This window comes from Uloborus diversus, chromosome 9, assembly GCF_026930045.1.
Source record: "Uloborus diversus isolate 005 chromosome 9, Udiv.v.3.1, whole genome shotgun sequence".
Lineage (NCBI taxonomy): Eukaryota > Metazoa > Arthropoda > Arachnida > Araneae > Uloboridae > Uloborus > Uloborus diversus.
In genome coordinates, this window is record NC_072739.1 from 85,215,917 (window position 1) to 85,235,266 (window position 19,350).

Below are 19,350 nucleotides of genomic sequence, written 5' to 3' on the forward strand. Positions count from 1 at the left end.
GTGTTTATAGTTAGCTCTCGGAGATAAATTCAAAGCTAATGGGAAGTCAGAAAAAAAGATTATAAAATTATATCCAGGTAAAAATTTAACATTTAAAACATTAATCTTGTTTTTGAATCATATATTTAAAACTTAAATAAATAAGTTTGTTACTTAAATAAGTAAGTTATTCCATGCATGAGGGTAGGTGTTACGTGTTATTAGTTATGCCTGAGTGGCAACATTCCTGTATTCCAGAGATGTAAATAAATTCACAGATTTAGTTGGTTTTGTACTATAGGAGTTTAAGTATCTCTTTACTAAACATTTTAAGACTATATAACATGAAACATGGTGGCAGCGGGAAAAATAAGTAAATTATTATTCTCTTAAATAACTTTGAAGAAGTTACTTAGATCGAAATTCTAATTAGCCGCAATGAGCACGGACGCTGCTAAGCCTATTATCAAAGCTCCTGAACCGTTGTTGTTCGATAGTGATCTATGCACAAGATGGAAGTTGTTCAAGCAAAAATGGATGAATTATGCGATTCTTACCAATTTAGAAAAGCAGACTATGAAGTATCAAGTTGCGCTATTATTACATACACTGGGTGACGCTGCATTACAAAGATACAATGGTTTTTCGTTTTCGACAGATGATGAAGCAAGAACAACTGAAGAAATAATTGACAAGTTCGACTGGCACATTTCTCTTGATGAAGCATCAAGTATACTAACAACATTCCAAACTATTTTTGGACGATATTGTTTTCTGCGCTTGCCTTTTGGCTTGAATGTAGCTTCGGAAATTTTCCAAATTAAGATGAAACAGTCATTTGAAGGTCTTCCTGGACTCATCAATATTGCTGATGATGTAGTAATTTTTGGAAAAGACAGAAAAGAACATGATGAAAATGTGCAACTTTTTCTACAGAGATGCAAAGATCTGAATGTGAAGCTCAATAAGGAAAAAATGGAACTGCAATGTGATGAAATTATTTTTATGGGTCACAAAATCTCCAAAGAAGGCGTGAAACCTGATGTAAAGAAAATTCAAGCAATTATTGATCTTAAAAAGCCTAATAATAAAGAAGAATTGAAACGATTCTTGGGAATGTGTAATTATCAGAGGAAGTTTCTAAAAGATTATGCTACTATTAGTGAACCATTGTATACTCTTTTAAAGAATGATATTCCATGGAATTGGACAGAGAAACAAGATGCAGCCCTAATGAAGCTGAAGAGTCTACTCACAGAAGCACCAACTTTGAAAATTTTTGATTTTACAAAACCTGTTCAAGTAGAATGTGATGCAAGCCAATTTGGGCTTGGTGCAGTATTAATGCAAGACTCGGGTACAATTGCCTATGCAAGTAGAACACTAAATGCTGCGGAGCGTAACTATGCTCAAATTGAAAAAGAAATGTTAGCTGTTATATGGAGTTTAGAAAAATTTCACCATTATGTATATGGAAGAAAAATAACTGTATACAATGACCACAAACCTTTAGAAGCTATTAGAAAGAAACCCTTACACAAGGCACCGAAGCGCTTGCAGAGTATGTTACTTAGAGCTCAACGTTACAATTTTGATTTAGTCTACAAGCCCGGAACACAAAGCCTTGTGTCAGATACTTTGTCTAGGGCGCCACTGAATACAACAGAACAGGACAATAAGAAAATTGATATAGTTTGCAGTGTTCACACTCTGCCAATTAAAGGAACCTGTTTAGAGAAAATACAAGATGAATCAAATAAAGATGAAGAAATTCTCGCTTTAAAAGAAATGATTACAAAAGGATGGCCAGAGGACAAAATTGATGTTCCTCCAAATATAAGAAATTATTTTGACTATAGAGATGAAATTGGAATTCAAGAAGGTGTTGTAGTAAGAGGAGAAAGAATAGTAATTCCAAAAGCGATGAGAAGAGAAATGAAAGACAAAATTCATCTAGGACACCAAGGTATTAATTCATGATTAAGAAGAGCAAGAGAGCTTATTTTTTGGCCTGGTATGTCATCTGAAATTAGACAATTCATAAGTGGATGCCATACATGCTTATCATATAGTGATCGTAGACCTCAAGAAGCAATAAAGTGGCATGAAGTAGCAGAAAGACCTTTTCAGAAAGTTGGAATTGATTTATTTGTTTTACGAGATAGAAATTACTTAGTTACTGTGGACTATTTTAGTCAATTTATAGAAGTGGATTATCTACCAGACACGACATCAACAACTGTTATAGGAAAAGTCAAACATCATTTTGCAAGATATGGTATACCAGAAATAGTTGTAACTGGAAATGATTCACAGCTGAAATCTTCTGAATTTGACAAATTTTGTGAAGCTTGGGATATTAAACACAAGCAGACCAGTCCATACAATAGTAAATCAAATGGTCAAGTTGAATCTGCCGTAAAAATTGTGAAGAGGATTATGAAAAGGAGTCTCTTTGCAAAAGAAGATCCCTACTTAGGTCTATTGAATTATAGGAATACTCCAATTGAAAACATTTCAAAAAGCCCAGCACAGTTACTTCTTGGAAAAAGGACAAGGACTCTAGTACCCACTACAAATAATTTATTTAAGCCATCTTTCAATTCCTATCCTGAAATTACTCATCGTAAAGAAGATCTAAGACAGAGGAAGTCTGAAGCTGATTACAAGAAATCTGTTCTGCCTGAATTTCAGTATGGAGATATAGTGTACATGCAGCCTCAAAAGAAAAATGATACCTGGAAGAAAGCTGTGGTTACAAAGACTTTAACACCTAGAAGATTAGAGGTCACCACGGATAATGGACAAAAATATGTCAGAAATAGAAGGTTTATTCGAGGAATACCCAAAACAACACACACGAAAAAAAAATTCGAGACACCAATACCAAATACGCCAACCAAGCAGATACCAGAAAGTGTACCAACAGAAAATATAAATACAAAAAATAAAACTTGTATACCATCTTTACTACAAAAAATGGGTACTGATTCAAAAAGAGACAATACAGAATATAAAACAAAATCAGGACGCGTTGTGAAATTGCCATCAAGATACAAAGACTAGAACTGCTACTTTTCTTTAATTTTTTTCTCTCTCTCAGAATTTAATTTACCTTATTCTGCTTAGTGATTTTTTAAGTTTATTTCTTTAATTTTGAAGAGAGAACTTTTGTGACGTTTTAAAAAATTTTTTTGATTCTAGTATAATATTGTGTTGTGATTTTATTTTGAGAGGGAAAATAACTGTTTGAAAGTTCTGTAAAAAGGGAAGGATGTTACGTGTTATTAGTTATGCCTGAGTGGCAACATTCCTGTATTCCAGAGATGTAAATAAATTCACAGATTTAGTTGGTTTTGTACTATAGGAGTTTAAGTATCTCTTTACTAAACATTTTAAGACTATATAACATGAAACAGTAGGTTTTAGTTTTACCTCTTTCGTCGCCATCCACCGGAGACTGCAGCGTCTCCTACATTGTATTTGAATTGCAGTTTTAGTGCTCGAATACGGTACCTTGAATTAATATAAGAAATGATCCAAAGAGGTAAAGTATTTCAATTTTGCTCGGACAAGGCAGATGTCTCATTGAACAGATCATATCCTACGTAAATGGATCAGTCATTTTGGTTTTTCCTCTTTAAACCGCCATTAGCCAGAGACTGCAGCGTCTAATATATTTTATTTGAATTGCGATTTTAGTGCTCGAATACGGTACCTTGCGGTAATATAAGAAATGATCCAAAGAGGTAAAGCATTTCAATTTTGCTCGGACAAGGAAGATGTCTCATTGAACAGATCATATCCTACGTAAATGGATCAGTCATTTTGGTTTTTCCTCTTTCAACCGCCATTAGCCAGAGACTTCAAGGCCTCTTGTAGTTTATTTGAATTGCGAATACATTATTTAATGTAAGTATTTTTTGCTGTGGAACAGGGATGTATTGTCTTTAAGTCTAAGAACTGGAAGAGCTTAGTTGCGATTAGAGAAGGCTAGAAACGGTTGGTACAGAAGGCCTTGACCCACCGCGGGTTGTTGCGCCATGGAAAATGATGAATATATTTTCAATAAAATAAAACGCAAAGGCTTGCATCTCGATTTGGCGGAAAAGATTTTACCAATTACTTCATGCCTTTTGTTCCCTTTAAAACCATGTCTTTTTGAGGTTGCTAATGTCATATGATTTTTTTAATCGCCATTTTTTTCTTTAGTCGCACTGTGGCTGGTTGCGACCACTAATTTTGCTCTTTATTATTGGATTCTGTGAACTTAATGGATTCATTCCTACAATTGCTCTGATGTAATTGGAAATTGCTCCTACGACTTTTTTAATTATAATATGAAATATATTGCAAACGTATTATTTATTATTTGTTTTTTAATTTCTAGATTGTCGATGCGCTGATAGTCATCAATGCATTATGGGAAATAACATTCCGTAAGTGATCAATTTTATTTAGCTTTTTTTTACTAGAAGTGGCATGGATTCAAATTCATCATGACAGTCAAAAATGAGGAACAAACAATAAAGAAAGAGACCTATACCTGACATAGCTATGGTCATTTTTTTTGCTCTCATAGTTTTATACATGACAGCTTTTTCACAGAGTCACAGCATCAAAGTAAATGAAAATTAATGTTCGTTATAAACTAAGCAATCTTTTGTAATGTCGTTATAGTTTGTATGTAATGAATAATTTTTAAGGTTAGTTGCTGCTGCAGTTGCTTTCAAAAAGACAAAAGTACTGGGGAAAAAAACGCAAAATTTAAATTTTATTTTCTCGAAATTAAACGCTTAGCTTCAATTCTTTTGAGAATTAAATATCGTTTTCAATGAATATCGTAATTTTTTTTCTTAAGAATATAACTTATAATAGCGCTATTTTCATTATTTTCCCTAAGTACTGTTCTATTAAAACTGATGAAAGAAGTGATTTTTAATTAGGGCTACATTCAAGATATTTAACTGCAAAAATATTTCTATTTAAATCTTTTCAAAAGTCTTTTTTTTTTTTTTTTTTGAGAAATCACGATTGCTTATTGTTCTCACTTGACCGTCCTTGGCGTTGTGGTTCCTTTTTCAGCTTGGACCAGGCACAACAGCACCACCGCCCTCTGCAGGCGCGGCTTCGAGCACTGCCTCCTGGAATCCGTTTCTCCTGGTCGATGGCGTCCATGTCCTACACACACGCGCGCTCATACACTCACATACCCACAAGCTCATACACACAATCCTTTACACACATACACACACGCCTACGTGCATACACACAGGTCTACGCACACACACAAGCCTACACATGCACTCACGCGCGCCTACACATACACACACGCCTGCACGCACACACACAACTATACACACGTAACCGCTCAGGAGGACGGGTAGGCTTGGGGGGACAGGAGCTGTTTCTAGAAACAATAGCCCCCGATGAGTAGGGTCCTGTCGCAACTCGTGTTTGCGAAACACATAATTTGAATTCAAAATTTCAGAATTCAAGTTTTTTTTTTTTTTTTTTTTTTTTTTTTTTTTTTTTTTTTTTTTCACTTTGATTAAAATCGCGCAGATGATGTAAAACATCGAGCAGAAACTACTTCAAACGAATAATTGCACTTATTTCTGACTGTTCTACGAGCCTCGGAAAAAGATCTTCGTGCAGTTTTAAGGGCATTAATTCGCAAAAACTGAAATAATGTGACGTTTCATCCTTGAGATATTCCCAAATTTATTAGTTTTGCTTACTTCTTAAAATTATAATAAAAACGAACAATTTCGAAATATGGGGAAAACTCTTCGAGGTGCTTCGAGGTCCTGACACAAGGTGCATTCAACCAAAATTTCATATTTCTTGACATTTTAATTTGACCAAGAAGCGACCGAGAAACACACACACATACACGTAGATTTTTTCATTTACATTAGATTAAAATACGTGAAAAGTTTTCCTTAAAGTGAAAAATTCAAAAGAAGTAAAATTCCTAAACGGGAGAAACAAAATATAGTTTCCGATCCTCAGTTTGACATTAATTAAGAAAAAAACACAAAAATTAAGCAATATTTTTCTTAGAAATTTTTTACAATGGAAAAATTAAATGATAAGATAACTAAGATGTAAGATGAAGTAAGTTTTAAAACACGTTTTAAGTCTTAAAAGTATTACAGCTTAATACAGTCAAATATTACTGTAATCAATCAAATTTTTTCCGCGATCTTTTTTAATATTATTTTCTACTGTATTTACTTTTAATTAATTTTCTGGAACCTTTTTCTTCTTGTATCAACAAAGTGGTGTTTTTCATTTCATGATTTATTTTTTAATTATTTATTTTATTTTATAGCTATTTGAGTTCGACTGTGTTCTCGGATTGTAGCGTTGATGATTACTACAAAATGTTGAGTAAAGGACATGGTGCTTGCTTGTTCAACATGCCAACAATGGTACGAACCTTTCAGTTTGTAGAACCTTAAAATATTAAAGCAAAAGAGAAAAGCAATTCTTCAACAAGTTACATCGTTTCAGCTCACTATTAATTTCTTATTTTCCTAAAATGGTTCATATTATAAAGCAATAAATAAACAACTTCCAACGCATAGTATTTCAATTGCATAGTGAGAAAAAGTAAAGCAGAATTTCATAACAAATATTCAATCTTTATTAAAATCAATATAATGGTTTTGTTGAATAAGTGCATAATTATGTATTCATTGTATAATACTGTATTTTATGCAGAAATGCAACACCGGTATTATTTTAACCTACTGCAAACTATAGCATTGATATATTGAATTGAACTATTTCAGCCTTTGCTTGAAATCTTAAACGCCGGATATGAAATTTAGCCCGATTTTTCTACGTCATGATGTTTCAACAATTTCATTGGCTGTTGCGACGCAATCATTAAATACTTATAATACCGTAAGTTAGTCTGCCCGGATGATATGGAATTGGCAAACGTTCAGTTACCGATTTTTGCCATTGACCTAAAGTAATCTATTACATAACGATGATTAAGACTAGTCGATCTCAATTAGGGGGAAAAGTAAAAATTTGAAGCGCGTGCTTTGTCAATTTCAATGTGATTGCATAATTCAGAAACTAACACACATCTGCAAAAGCTGGTATCCCTAAAATCTGATAGATGCTTCCATTTCCGCCTCTAAACTGGATGTTTGCGTTTGATGGTCGTCGGTGGTCAAACTATCTATTTTTATGCACTTGGTATTATACTTGGCCTGATTGTCACGGAGAAATCTGAGACCTGGTTTTGCTTATATCTCTGCAACTAGACCTCTTAGAGACTTCGGGATTTCACTAAATGATTTGCTTAATCTTAAGGTACAACTTAGCACTGAAAAATTAAAATTCGAAAATAAAATTATTATTTCAGTTAGAATGGAAAACAGCAAATTTCATGTAATTTCCCTATTAAATGTTTAAATATAAAACCTATTGTAACAAATTTTGTTGCCTTGCAACAGTAATGTTAAAAGCAATCGTAATGAAAATTTTGAATCAAGGCTTCTCTGAAGCAAGCATGAAATTAGCAAGCATAAATCCTAGAGAGGAACAAGGATTAAATTTTAGGGCCAATCGCTTAAAGTTTTAGACACGTATATAGGTTTTTTTCCCTTTTAATACCAAGCATTTATATGAAAAGAAAAGGTGAATTTTCTTGAGGGTAAAATTATTATATTTCTGAAATACATTTACACTAAAAAGAATAAAATAATAGATTTCTTTAAAAATACCAAGCACTTTTCATAATGCACTCAAAAGGACCAAATAACTTTTCTGTGTCAGAAAGGACAATTTAAGAATTCCTGTAGTTTTCGAAAATTCCAAGAAAATGACACTACAAACGAAGAAAAGTGCGGTTCTAGTCATTTCAAATCAAACTTTCCCAATAAGAAAAATATGCATGTTTCAACACTCTAAGTTTTGATTGAAAGCTAGATAATGATAAGAAATTTCCTTCATGACTTGAGCCGCACTTTTCTTCGTTTGTGGTGTCATTTTCTTGGAATTTTCGAAAACTACAGGAATTCTTAAATTGTCCTTTATAATTAAAAAAGTTATTTTGTCCTTTTGAGTGCATTATGAAAAGTTCTTGGTACTTTTGCAAAAAAAATCTGTTCTTCATTACCTAATTAATACATTGAGTATTAACAAAAAAAAAAGGTCTTGATCTGCTTTAGAGATTTTAATTCGAATTTTTTAAAGGAAATGATTTTGTTATGGAATGTTTTCCTATTACATTAAAAGTATGACGTCGTTAAAATCTTTAAAGAACAATTTAATTCGCTCTCATAAGTGTAAGACAACTATGTTCATACAACGTGATTGAAAATCTCGCAGTTTTTTAAAGACTTGTTGATTCCCAAGATTTCAAAAAAACAATGTATTTTATAATAAAATTTGCATTGGAATAGTTTTATTCATTTTTGGCACTAAATTTGTACCTTTAAAAACAGTGAAAAAGTTTCACATGCCTCAAGTCTGGCATAAGGAGAAAAATAAAATATTTTCCTCGTGTAATGTGTTCCAATTTATTATTAAAAATATTTTTTACCGAATGAATGAACAAATAAATATAGAAATGAATGAATCTGTAATGAAACAGTAAATTAATTAATTAATTAATTAACTAATATAAGAAAAATAAATGAGTGAATAAAATAGTGAATGGATAAGAAAATAAGTTAATGTATGAATGAATAAATGAGTGAATTAAAAAATAAAGGAAAGTGCATGAATTAGTTAATTAATTAATACGTAAGGGATTTAATATATGAATGAATCAGTAAACTAAATTAACTGTTTCACTTTCCCTCGCATGCACTTGACAAATTTTATTAAACATTTAAAATCAAAACATAAAATTAATTAAAAAAGGATTGCACTAGATAGCAGCATTTCTTAATTAATAATGAAAACGTAAATTGCAAAAACTTTGTCATTTTATAGTTTTTTTTTTTTTTTTTTTTTTTTGATAAACCGCTAAATATTACAATATTGGTATCAAATTTTGAAAATGACTTGTTCTTTAGAGATGTTTGTTTTATTGTTTTTTGACTAGAATCTACTGTACGTTTAAGAAAATAGTTAAAATATTGCTCAATAGGTGGCAGTTCAAACTGTAAAAACATTTTATCATTTCACTTTGCCCCACTATTTCACTTTAACTCACATTCCCCTTATATGTGTTACCGTGAAAGTCCGAAATCGGAGAATGTCGGCTTTCATCAGTGATTCCACGGAAATTTTCGGTCTTTCACCGCTGTCTTCGGCTAGCGAATATTGATATTCACCTGCTAATGTCAACATTTACCAGATTTTGGACTTTAACAGTAACATATAAGTATACATAACACAAAAAAGAAATTCAAAGTAGATGCTTTTACGAAACAATAGTTTTCCGCCTGATCCGGACTTTCGGTAATCCGTACAGGATCCGAATCCTACATCCGTACAGGATCCGGAGGTCCCTATCAGTTCGGATTAGCAGGACTCTTGTCTAATGTTTTATTTTTTAACAAGTAAAAAGCAATTTGGGACTTTTTATCTATGTTATTGTATTGCTCTTCTTTTACTAGTTTTACTTCCCGTGCAGAGAATGTCTGTGTGTGGAAATGGAGTTCAAGAAGACGAAGAAGAATGCGATTGTGGCACAATGGAGGTGAGTAGGCAACCAACCCCCCTTTTTTTAAATACCTTACAAAAGTGTGTGAATGCACGTTTTAAAATATAGTGCGAAGAAACATTTTTAAAATTAATACTTATTACTAAGTAGAACCGGGATGGGGGTGGGGATTGGAGATATGTTTCGATCCTTTGTGTGAGGTTATTGCTTTTAGTGTGAATTGGAGGATTGAATAAGTCAAACAAGTTTTAATACGAAAGAAAACAATTTATTTAACTAGCTTAAAGAAGTTAATTGATAAAATTTTATCTTAAAATTGCCTAAAAGTGTTGAAAAAGAATCTAAACACTATCCATTAAATTGTATAAGATGAATAACAAAAAATTTTATTCAAATTAACAAAAAAATGAATAATAATACAGCTTGAAACTATCTCTACCCATTCATATCTAGTTGGAAAATATCACCAGCAACTAGCTAGTTTTCACCTTAATTTTTTTGAGGGGAAAATCTTTCATTTGGAGTCGGAGGAAAAATGACCGATTTGCAACTCCGGAAATTTTAGAGTCTTCGACTTCGATTCATTTACCACAAAACCGGTCCCACTCCGATTCCGACTCAGCAAGCACTGGCAGAGTTGTGGACTATGGGAGAAAGTGACAGACTCCGACACATGAAATTTTATTCCTTTGACTCCCGACTCCGACTCTTTTACCACAAAATCACTCCAACTCCGACTACAACTACGATTCCGCAGCTTTGCTTCTGAGCCTCAGGAATTCATCAAAACCAGCGGTAGTTAGATGGTCATCTTCATTTTCATCTACGAAGCAAGCCGAATTTGCGAAGTTATTTCTGAATTTTGACTAGTTTTTTTTTTTTTTTTTTCGTAGATACGTATTTACGCACGAACATACGAATAACCGAAATACCTATTTTAACCATTCTAGAAAACACTACAACTTTGTCGTGATGTCTGCGTGTGCGTATGTATGTACGCATAATATGATGAAAATTACATATTTAATCATTTCAAATTAGATCTTGACCTCGCTACACATTGAAATCGGTTTATAATCCATATTTATTCAATATTCTAGGAATGTGTTAAATCAAATCCTTGCTGTGATCCAATGACATGCAAGTTAATCAAACATGCTGAATGCTCTGCAGGAGCTTGCTGCAAGAAATGCAAAGTAAGCCCTTTTCATTTGTTTTACATTCCTGTGACTAAATCTTAGTTGTCAAAACTTAAGCAAATGCTGGATAAATTATTCAAATTTTTTGTGTGCGATGCGCACAGAGAAATTTTATTTAAAAAAAAAATCTATTATCAACGAAAATGGCTTCTTACAGTAATAGTAGACGGAGATGAGGTTTGACTTCGTATTCCACTTTAGATATCCATATTTAAAGTCACAAGAGGGAGAACATAAATTACTGTAATGGTTTTTAGCTTGCATATTTTAGGCATCATTATGAACGAAAGATTACCGTATTTTTTGAAATTAATTTTATATTTCTTTGCAGTTATTGTCTCCTGATTTTCTGTGTCGTCCTTCGAAAGGAGAATGCGACATTCCCGAATTTTGCGATGGAAAAAATGGACAGGTATAAATTATTCTAATTTTTTTCCAATAAAAAAGAGCACAGTATTCCTCAGCATAATGTATGTGTATAAAACAGTGGATTATGACTATAGTTATAGGGGAACGTGGGGCAAAGTTAAATAACCTGGCGGAGTGAAATGGTGAAATATTTACTCTGCTTTTAGCTCCACCTATCTGATATTATTTTAACTATATAGTGCGATATGTAGTCTATTCCAGTTAAGAAAAAAATTCCGCCGAATATTAAATCATTCCACAATACAGGAAATTTGTTTAAAAAAATTATACTCATGCTATAATATTTTGTTGTAAATCAAAAATTATTTTTGTCACTATGAAAAGATAAAGTTCTTGTTATTAACACTTTAAATGTTAATTGAGGCCTCCTAACATTCAATGCAGTATTAATTTAGTTAATATTAAACTTATTTGTATTTTAAATAAATTGTAAAATTAGTCAAGTACATACGGGGCAAAGTGAAATAGTTTGTTTCATTTACTCACTTAATCATTTAATATAAATCACTTACATTTTCAATTATTAATAAATTCATTAACATTGCTTCATTTTGTAATTCACTTATTTATTCATTCATTCACTTATTTTTTAATTCATTCATTCTTTTACTTGCTCATTTATTTTTCATCATATATTAATTGATTTATTCATTTAATTATCCGTTTATTGTTTCATTATCTTTTAATTTTTTCATTCAACCTGTTATTTACTGATTCTTTTGATCAAAAATATGTTTTACAATCGAATAGAAAATATTTCATTAGAAAAATATTTTATTTTTCACTTAGCCCCATGAAAAAAAGGGTATCATTTTCCCACTTTTTCTTGGTGACTCAAATTTGCTGCCAAAAATAAAAAATACTGTTTCAACGCAAGTTTTATTATAAAATACAATGTTCTTTCTTTATGTACTGTGATTTTCAAAACTAATTTCCAATTTGTTCATTTTGAAAAAAACTCAGTCATCTTAACCATTTTACTTTGCCCTACATTCCCCTACTGACAGAACATTTTCTCTTTCAAATAAACACGCGCATACATTTTCATTCCATACTCATACATACAATACCTATGGCACTTAAGAAACAGAAGGGATACAGCCCAAAGAGACAGCACTGGAGAAAAGACTTTACGCAATACAACTATAACTAAATTATTCATAAATACTACAATACGTGCAAAACATTTATAATTTTTTATTTACTAGTGATTTAGGTTTTTTTAGTCTAAATTAGTAGTGACAGCTTGTCTAATGTACATATTAAAGAAATATTGCTTGATTTTTTTTTCATTGTGTATGAAATCTAATGACATAAATATTTCATAATGTAAATTGTTTAAGATATTTTTGAAACTTTTATAATATTTTACATAAGTGGGTATGAGTCGCAATATTTTATAGGCAAAGAAATGAACCATGATATTTTTCTGAATGTTTCATACTGTCAGTGGCGGATCCAGCCGATTGTTTTGGGAGGGGCCATCCGAAATTTTTGAACAAACTCCGAACTCCCCAGAAATTTTATTAAAATGAAGTTTTAAAAACTCAATTTTCGGGGTATCGGGACATTAGGTGAGGGGGTGGATTTAGTAATCTCCCTTGAAAATGTTTCAAAATTTAAATTACCGAGTAATTTTTGAAAATTAGGAAACTAAAAACGCATTTTGTCTATTTTTGATGATGTACCGAGAAATGTCAGGTTTCAGGTGCTGGCCCCAAAATACTTTTTGAAAATAAAGATTAGAAACCAAAATATTCTGTCATTATACATTCAGAAGCTAGAAGAGGAGGAATGCTCTTCTAGCTCTTCAGCTGTCCATCCTAAAAATGCACCTTTAGGTAATGTTTGCTTACATTTAAGGAAGAGTGAAGGTGCTTAGAATCCTTCCTTCCTAGAAATATTTTGCATTTGAGGCTCTAAAATTTCGATTTTTAACTTTTTTTATACATATTTTAGAAAGGGATGGAAAATTCGTGAGCTCCTCCAAAAACCTCCTTTTAAAGCTATCATCACGATATAAACTAGGGAGGGAGGGGGTCCTATCAAAGATCGTTTGTAATTGAAGTCCCAAAAATTTTCATTTAAGTTGCTTTTAAGCAAGTTAACTGATAAGGGCTGGATAAGCTAGTTTCCGTTGACATTTTTTCCAAATAAAAGACTTAAAATGCAATTTTTTGCTACAATCAAGGCATTTGGGAAAGGACATGGAAAAAGGGGGTTCTCCCCCTAGTTTCGAAATTAAAGCCATAAAAACGAAAATTTAGGCACTCTTTGGTCTTGTGAACAATAGGTATACTCTGAGAACAGCAGCATTTAGAGATCGTCCACAAGTGTCTGTAGTTGGAATCAAGAAATGATGTAAAAGATGGAGAAAAATTTTGGAAATAAAAGTTTTGTTTTGAGGGTAGGGACATAAGTTATCTCTCAATTAAGGCTTATGCTTCTTTTTCAGTATAACACATGTGTTAAATTTTGTTATCTTCTCATCATATTTTTTTTCCTTTTTTTTTCTTAAAAAAATTTCTACAATCACAAGACTTTGGGAGGGGCCATGGCCCCCATGCCCCCCCCCCTAGATCCGCCCCTGCATACTGTAGAAGTAAAACACCTGTAAAGTAAGTTTTCTTGTCGTTCATTACGATTCCAAAGATTAGATTGATTCTCTCAAGAAACAGTTATAAACTTTCGTAAATTTTGCTTTAACGACAACGATCTAATGTTTAATTAGCATTGAAAAGAAAAATTCCAAGGATAGTTTTCTTTAAATTTAATACATCTTTTTGCTACATTTCAGTGCCCTGAAAATCTGTATAAAAGAAATGGTGCTGTTTGTTCTGGTGGTTTAGGATATTGCTATCAAGGAATATGTCCGGTTTTGAAAAAGCAATGCCAAAACGTTTGGGGAGAAGGTAATGAAAAACCTTTTGCTGTAATTCATTTAAGTATTTCGTGGCATTTGTGAATTGATAATGTAAGTAAGTTTTAACCATAGAGCAGGGGTTTTTTTGAACAATCACGAATTGCTAACTATCTTTACTTGATTGAAGTTTGCGTTCTGGGTCACTTTTGAGGTCCATCGGCCTCCGCGCACGCGTGCGCCTCCTAGGAGGTGGCTTCCATGTCCCATGTTCCATTTTATCAATACCCGACCCTCTCGACTTTTCGCAATCCACTTTTTAAAAAAACAGCAGCCAGCCCCTGACATTAATTTGAATTTTAATGTCTTGAATTCAAATAATGTTTTTCGCAAGTATGAGTGCGTTATGAATCATTTGTAGAAACAAGAAACGCAACGAGTAGGGTTCTATCGCAATTCATGATAGCGAAAAACATAAATTGAATTCAAGACGTCAAAATTCAAGTGAATGCCAAGGGCTGGATGATAGATGTTGTGTGCTGGATGCTGATTTTTTTTTTTTTTTTTTGGCATGTGTGTGTGTGCGTGCGTGCGTGCGTACGTGCGTGTGTTTGTGCTTGTGTTCTTAATATAGTCAGTAAAAATGTCCAAAATTTACCCACACGTTTCTGAAACGGATACGGCAAAATTTATTCACTATTATTAATTTAGTTTAAGAATTAAAATTAATAATGGAAAATATTAATTTACCATTATTAATTTAAGAATCAAATAAAGAAAGCCGGTATTAACTTTCTCCAGAAAAACAAAGATAAGCTCAATCAGCACCAATAAAGAGTCCTATTCAAGTAGCAATACGGCCGAATGATATGTAACTAAATCAAGAAAAGGTCTCAGATATTTTTTCCCCCATGCCCATACCCTCGTGCGCGCCACTGGTATACACTAGTATTGTTCAAAGTATAACAGCAGTAACAAAAATGATTCAAAAATTGATTTGCATCCCCTTTTTGTTTCAAATAAGTGTCATTCTATTAATTTTAATAGTTTTAGAAAATAATATATAACTCTTGAAATTATATCTATGTAATCGCAATTAAAAATAATTTATTCGCTACTTAAATTTTATTTTAGATGCTGAGGCTGGAGAATCTGTATGCTATGAAAGAATAAATGTTTTAGGCACTCCAAATGGCAACTGCGGTGAAGATTTTAAAGGAAAGATTCATAAATGTACATTTGAGTAAGTAATATCAGACACTAGAAACAAAATTTCATATTTGGGTTATTCTTTTCGTATAAGACAACAGTTCTTTTTTTCCTTAGAAATTCTTACTGCGGTTCGTTGCAATGTAGTCAAGGAGAAAAAGTGCCCCTTGATTCTGAACTTCCAGTTCAGTTTATCATTCACAAAGTGAAATCACATGGAGTTGTGTATGAGTGCAAGTAAGCGTTTCTCGTGACTATTAACACTGCTGTAACCAGGACATTTTAATTTATTTATACGAGTGTTGAGGCAAAAGTCATGGCAACTATTTTTTTTTCTTGAAGATATCAGTCCGGTTAAAAAATGTGACATACTTCGATAACTCGAAGTTTGTAACTCAAATATTTTTTATCTCAAAGTTTTCATCGGATCCCAAAATCTTCAGATTGTTGTGGAAACTTCCTATAACTCGAACTACCAATAACTAGAACATTTTAGTCAATCTCTCGGGACTTCAAGTTATCGAGAGTTGACTAACAGACGAAAGGACAAGGTGTTAACTGCATGTGTGGACAGTGAATAGCACTGAAATATCGTAACACACTAATTTATTAGGTAGTATACGGGGAAATATGGCCATCATGGTGTAAAAGAATGGCAACACCGTACACATAAAGTTGACATGACAAACCTGGGCATATTAAAGATCCTCAATGTAGTCCCTTGCTGCTGTCCCCGCACGCTGCCAACGATGTGGAAGGTGCTGAATACCATCAGCCTCAGCATTTGCCGCACCATGTGTGGATCGGGTGACCTGTTGGCTCAACGCATTAGCAATGTCCTCTCGTGTTGCAAACCGCCTACCACATTTTGGTTCCTTAACCTTGTGAATGAGATCAAAGTCACAGGTGGAAAGGTCGGGAGAGTACGGTGTGTACTCCAATTCTTCCCATCCCCAACGTCGGAGTAGCTGCCGTACACGCTCTGCTTTATGTGGTCTTGTACACGACTCACCAACTGCGCTACAACCAGATACCACTGAGCCATCTGCTGTCAGGCATGCACACTATGCCTGCAGAACTTCCCGCGACACATGTACGTTTCTGATCTGTTCAAATATCTACAACAACAAAAAAGTTGCCATGACTTTTATGCCCCAACTCCTCGTAATTGAATCTTTTACTTCAAAAAGCAGTCAAACGCCAAGTTTTATTTCAAGAAAAAAATCTTATTATCATTTCAAATTGTTTAATACGAATTACGTTGATTTTCAGAGAAAGAAATAAATACTGAAATATGTACTACTTAATGAACAATAGTATAATCGCTTTCGGAAAGAGTTGATGACATGCTAAAAATATTTTCTGGCCAATGTAAAACTTTGTCGCTTGACTGGTTTTGTTATGCTTCTCTATCTACCTGTATTGCTTCGTGCATTCCCCCCCCCCCATAGGGTGCTAAAACCTCCATTCTTTTATGGTTTTTCCCGCAATAAATGACATTTTGCTCTGATTTTTATTAATTACGAGAAACTCGTCCGTGAAGGTATGACGGGTGAAAATTGCTTCTACACTTGAACGAAGCAATTGCTTGTTTGATAGTTGAAATTTTTAACCTTAACTCCAGTAGATGAACCTTAAACTCCAGTAGATAACATTCATTGTTTACCGTTTTTTTTTCTTTTCTTTTTTTTCTTCATTCTCCTAAAATGAGTCTTACCTGTAAAACAGTTAAGTTACCGGATCCAATTTAACCTTGTCAAAATAAAGCATTTCCTTGCATGTTAAACATTACCGAAAAATATTATCAAATTATCATGCTATGCCACGAGTTTTATTGTTGATGACGTCAGAGTGTTACTTGATCAGTGAATTCGCTATTATATATATGAGGATTATTAAAGACTGCTTCTTAAGTTATTTCTCTGTCATGATGCGTATCGATTCACATTTTAAGCTGTCGCCGAAAAGCAACGAAAAATAATAGCAATTATAAGTGAATTATGTTAATAAAGTTAACAAACTAATTTCAAGGAGGGACTTAAGCAAGCATGGATTTGTGAGTTTTGGATTTTTGAAACTTTTTATATGATATAGGTTTTCGAAGCTTTCTTTGGTCATCAATTTAAAAGTATTTTCAAAAACTTTATTTTTTCCACCACGTACTTGTTCAAAATTGTTTTTCAATTTGAACTCGGCAAACTTGCAATATTTAGTGCAGAGTTGGGGTAAATGTGAGCTAGTCTTTCTTTTTACGAAATTTAGAACAAATAGCGCTTAAGTTATTCTTTGTTAAGAACTAGGGAGTGTTCTATTTATTCCTCAAACTTAGGATAAAATACAACTAATAAATCTTTTTAAGGGTTTTAATATGTTGCAAAAATCGAACAAATATGACATTTTTTCGATGAGATACTTTCAAATTTATGATTTTCTATGAAATTGGAATAAAAATCATGGAAAACTTTTTTCCCGAATAAAAGGTACCTTATGTTATATTCTACATACATCCTTGACAAAGTGTATATAGAATTTCAAGAGGATCAGTTGAGTAGTTAAAGGATGAAAACGAAGTAAACACACAATCAAAGTCACGTTTGCATTTATAATATTAGTAAGGGTTACATAATCAAATAAAAAATAAATTATTGTAATAAAATATAAATTACGTTATAATAAGTTATAAATTACACTAAATCATGAATTACATAAAAGTAAATTATACATTACATTATAATCTTTACTAATAATAAAGCTGAAAGTCTGGATGTCTAGATATCTCTCTGTCCGGATCACTCTCTGTCTTTCAGGATCTCTGTGACGCGCATAGTGCCTAGACCGTTCGGCAGATTTTCATGAAATTTGGTACAAAATTGGTTTGTAGCATGGGGGTGTGCACCTTGAAGCGATTTTCCGAAAATTCGATTTTGTTCTTTTTATATCCCAAATTTAAGAAAATTTTCCCGAGCAAATTATCACAACGTGGACAAATAAATTACGGAATTATCATAACGTGGAAACGTAACATGGGCAAGCAAATGAATATAGCAAATTGGCGAGAAATTCATCATCCATTATTTGTTAATATACAAGCGAACCAAATGACCTTTTAATTTTCTACTACGGGCAAAGCCGTGCGGGCACCACTAGTAAAATATAAATTACATTACATTAAAGTTAAAAGATACAGTACTCCAGTTTCTTCGTAGCTCAGCACAGTGTGAGTACTAAGTATGTGATGATATAATGATCATATTATCATTGATTACAAATTACCAAGCTAAAACAATTTGCTATTATTGTCGTATAATGAAATGTATACTTTTAAATTTTATGCTCTTTTTTTTTTTTTTTTTTTTGTGAAATTGTTGTAGAGCACGAACATTGTTGGCGTCTGAAGTTCGCCAAGGTCTAGTTAAAGATGGAACAAAGTGTGGCTTCCAAAAGGTATTCAAATAATGTCAATTACTTAAAACTGCACTATTAATGCTAGCATACTACATACTATACTACTTTTCCTACAATACTCTGTTTTTGTTTTCTAGTTTTGTTTGAATCAGACATGTACCAGTATTAGAAACGTGGTATCAGGAAAGTGTCCCTTAGAAGATGAACAAAACGCATGCTCTGGCCATGGGGTAAGCATTGTCGTTCCTATATCAGCGAAAACAGGACTATACTGCGTTCACGTGAAAGTTAGACCTGGGTGAGAACTTTAAAATGCGCCACTTGGCGACCTCAGTTATGTGTTTGGCTTCGACAAGAACAAATCACTGCAAGCAGACGACGAATGCAAATAGTATTGGTTTACCTTTTTCACTTAAGAGAAAATCCCCAAAAATGGCAGAGGCACAAACCTTCGAGCAAGCTGTTTGTTTACTTCTGGTCTATTTTTTCCGTGAGTCGAGTATAGTGATTTCTTATATAAGGACAAATACTTGACAGGTCGGTAACAGGGGCTAAAAAATTTCATTACAGACAGAGGGCTCTAAACTACGGACTCACGACTTTTCAGCAATATGAATATAGAGATCCAA

General features: G+C 32.9%; 1 protein-coding gene across 2 annotated transcripts in view; it reads left to right on the forward strand.

Annotated features, from left to right (window-relative positions):
- LOC129229363 (zinc metalloproteinase-disintegrin-like EoMP06) overlaps window positions 1–19,350 on the forward strand; it is a 132,931-nt gene that overhangs the window by 105,689 nt on the left and 7,892 nt on the right. For both annotated transcript variants that reach the window (XM_054863654.1, XM_054863653.1), the window contains exons 14-23: window positions 4,370–4,418; window positions 6,317–6,416; window positions 9,590–9,655; window positions 10,720–10,815; window positions 11,150–11,230; window positions 14,045–14,159; window positions 15,242–15,350; window positions 15,434–15,553; window positions 18,688–18,760; window positions 18,859–18,951. In XM_054863654.1, coding sequence (XP_054719629.1) covers window positions 4,370–4,418; window positions 6,317–6,416; window positions 9,590–9,655; window positions 10,720–10,815; window positions 11,150–11,230; window positions 14,045–14,159; window positions 15,242–15,350; window positions 15,434–15,553; window positions 18,688–18,760; window positions 18,859–18,951 — 902 coding nt within the window. The remainder of the gene's footprint in view (window positions 1–4,369; window positions 4,419–6,316; window positions 6,417–9,589; window positions 9,656–10,719; window positions 10,816–11,149; window positions 11,231–14,044; window positions 14,160–15,241; window positions 15,351–15,433; window positions 15,554–18,687; window positions 18,761–18,858; window positions 18,952–19,350) is intronic.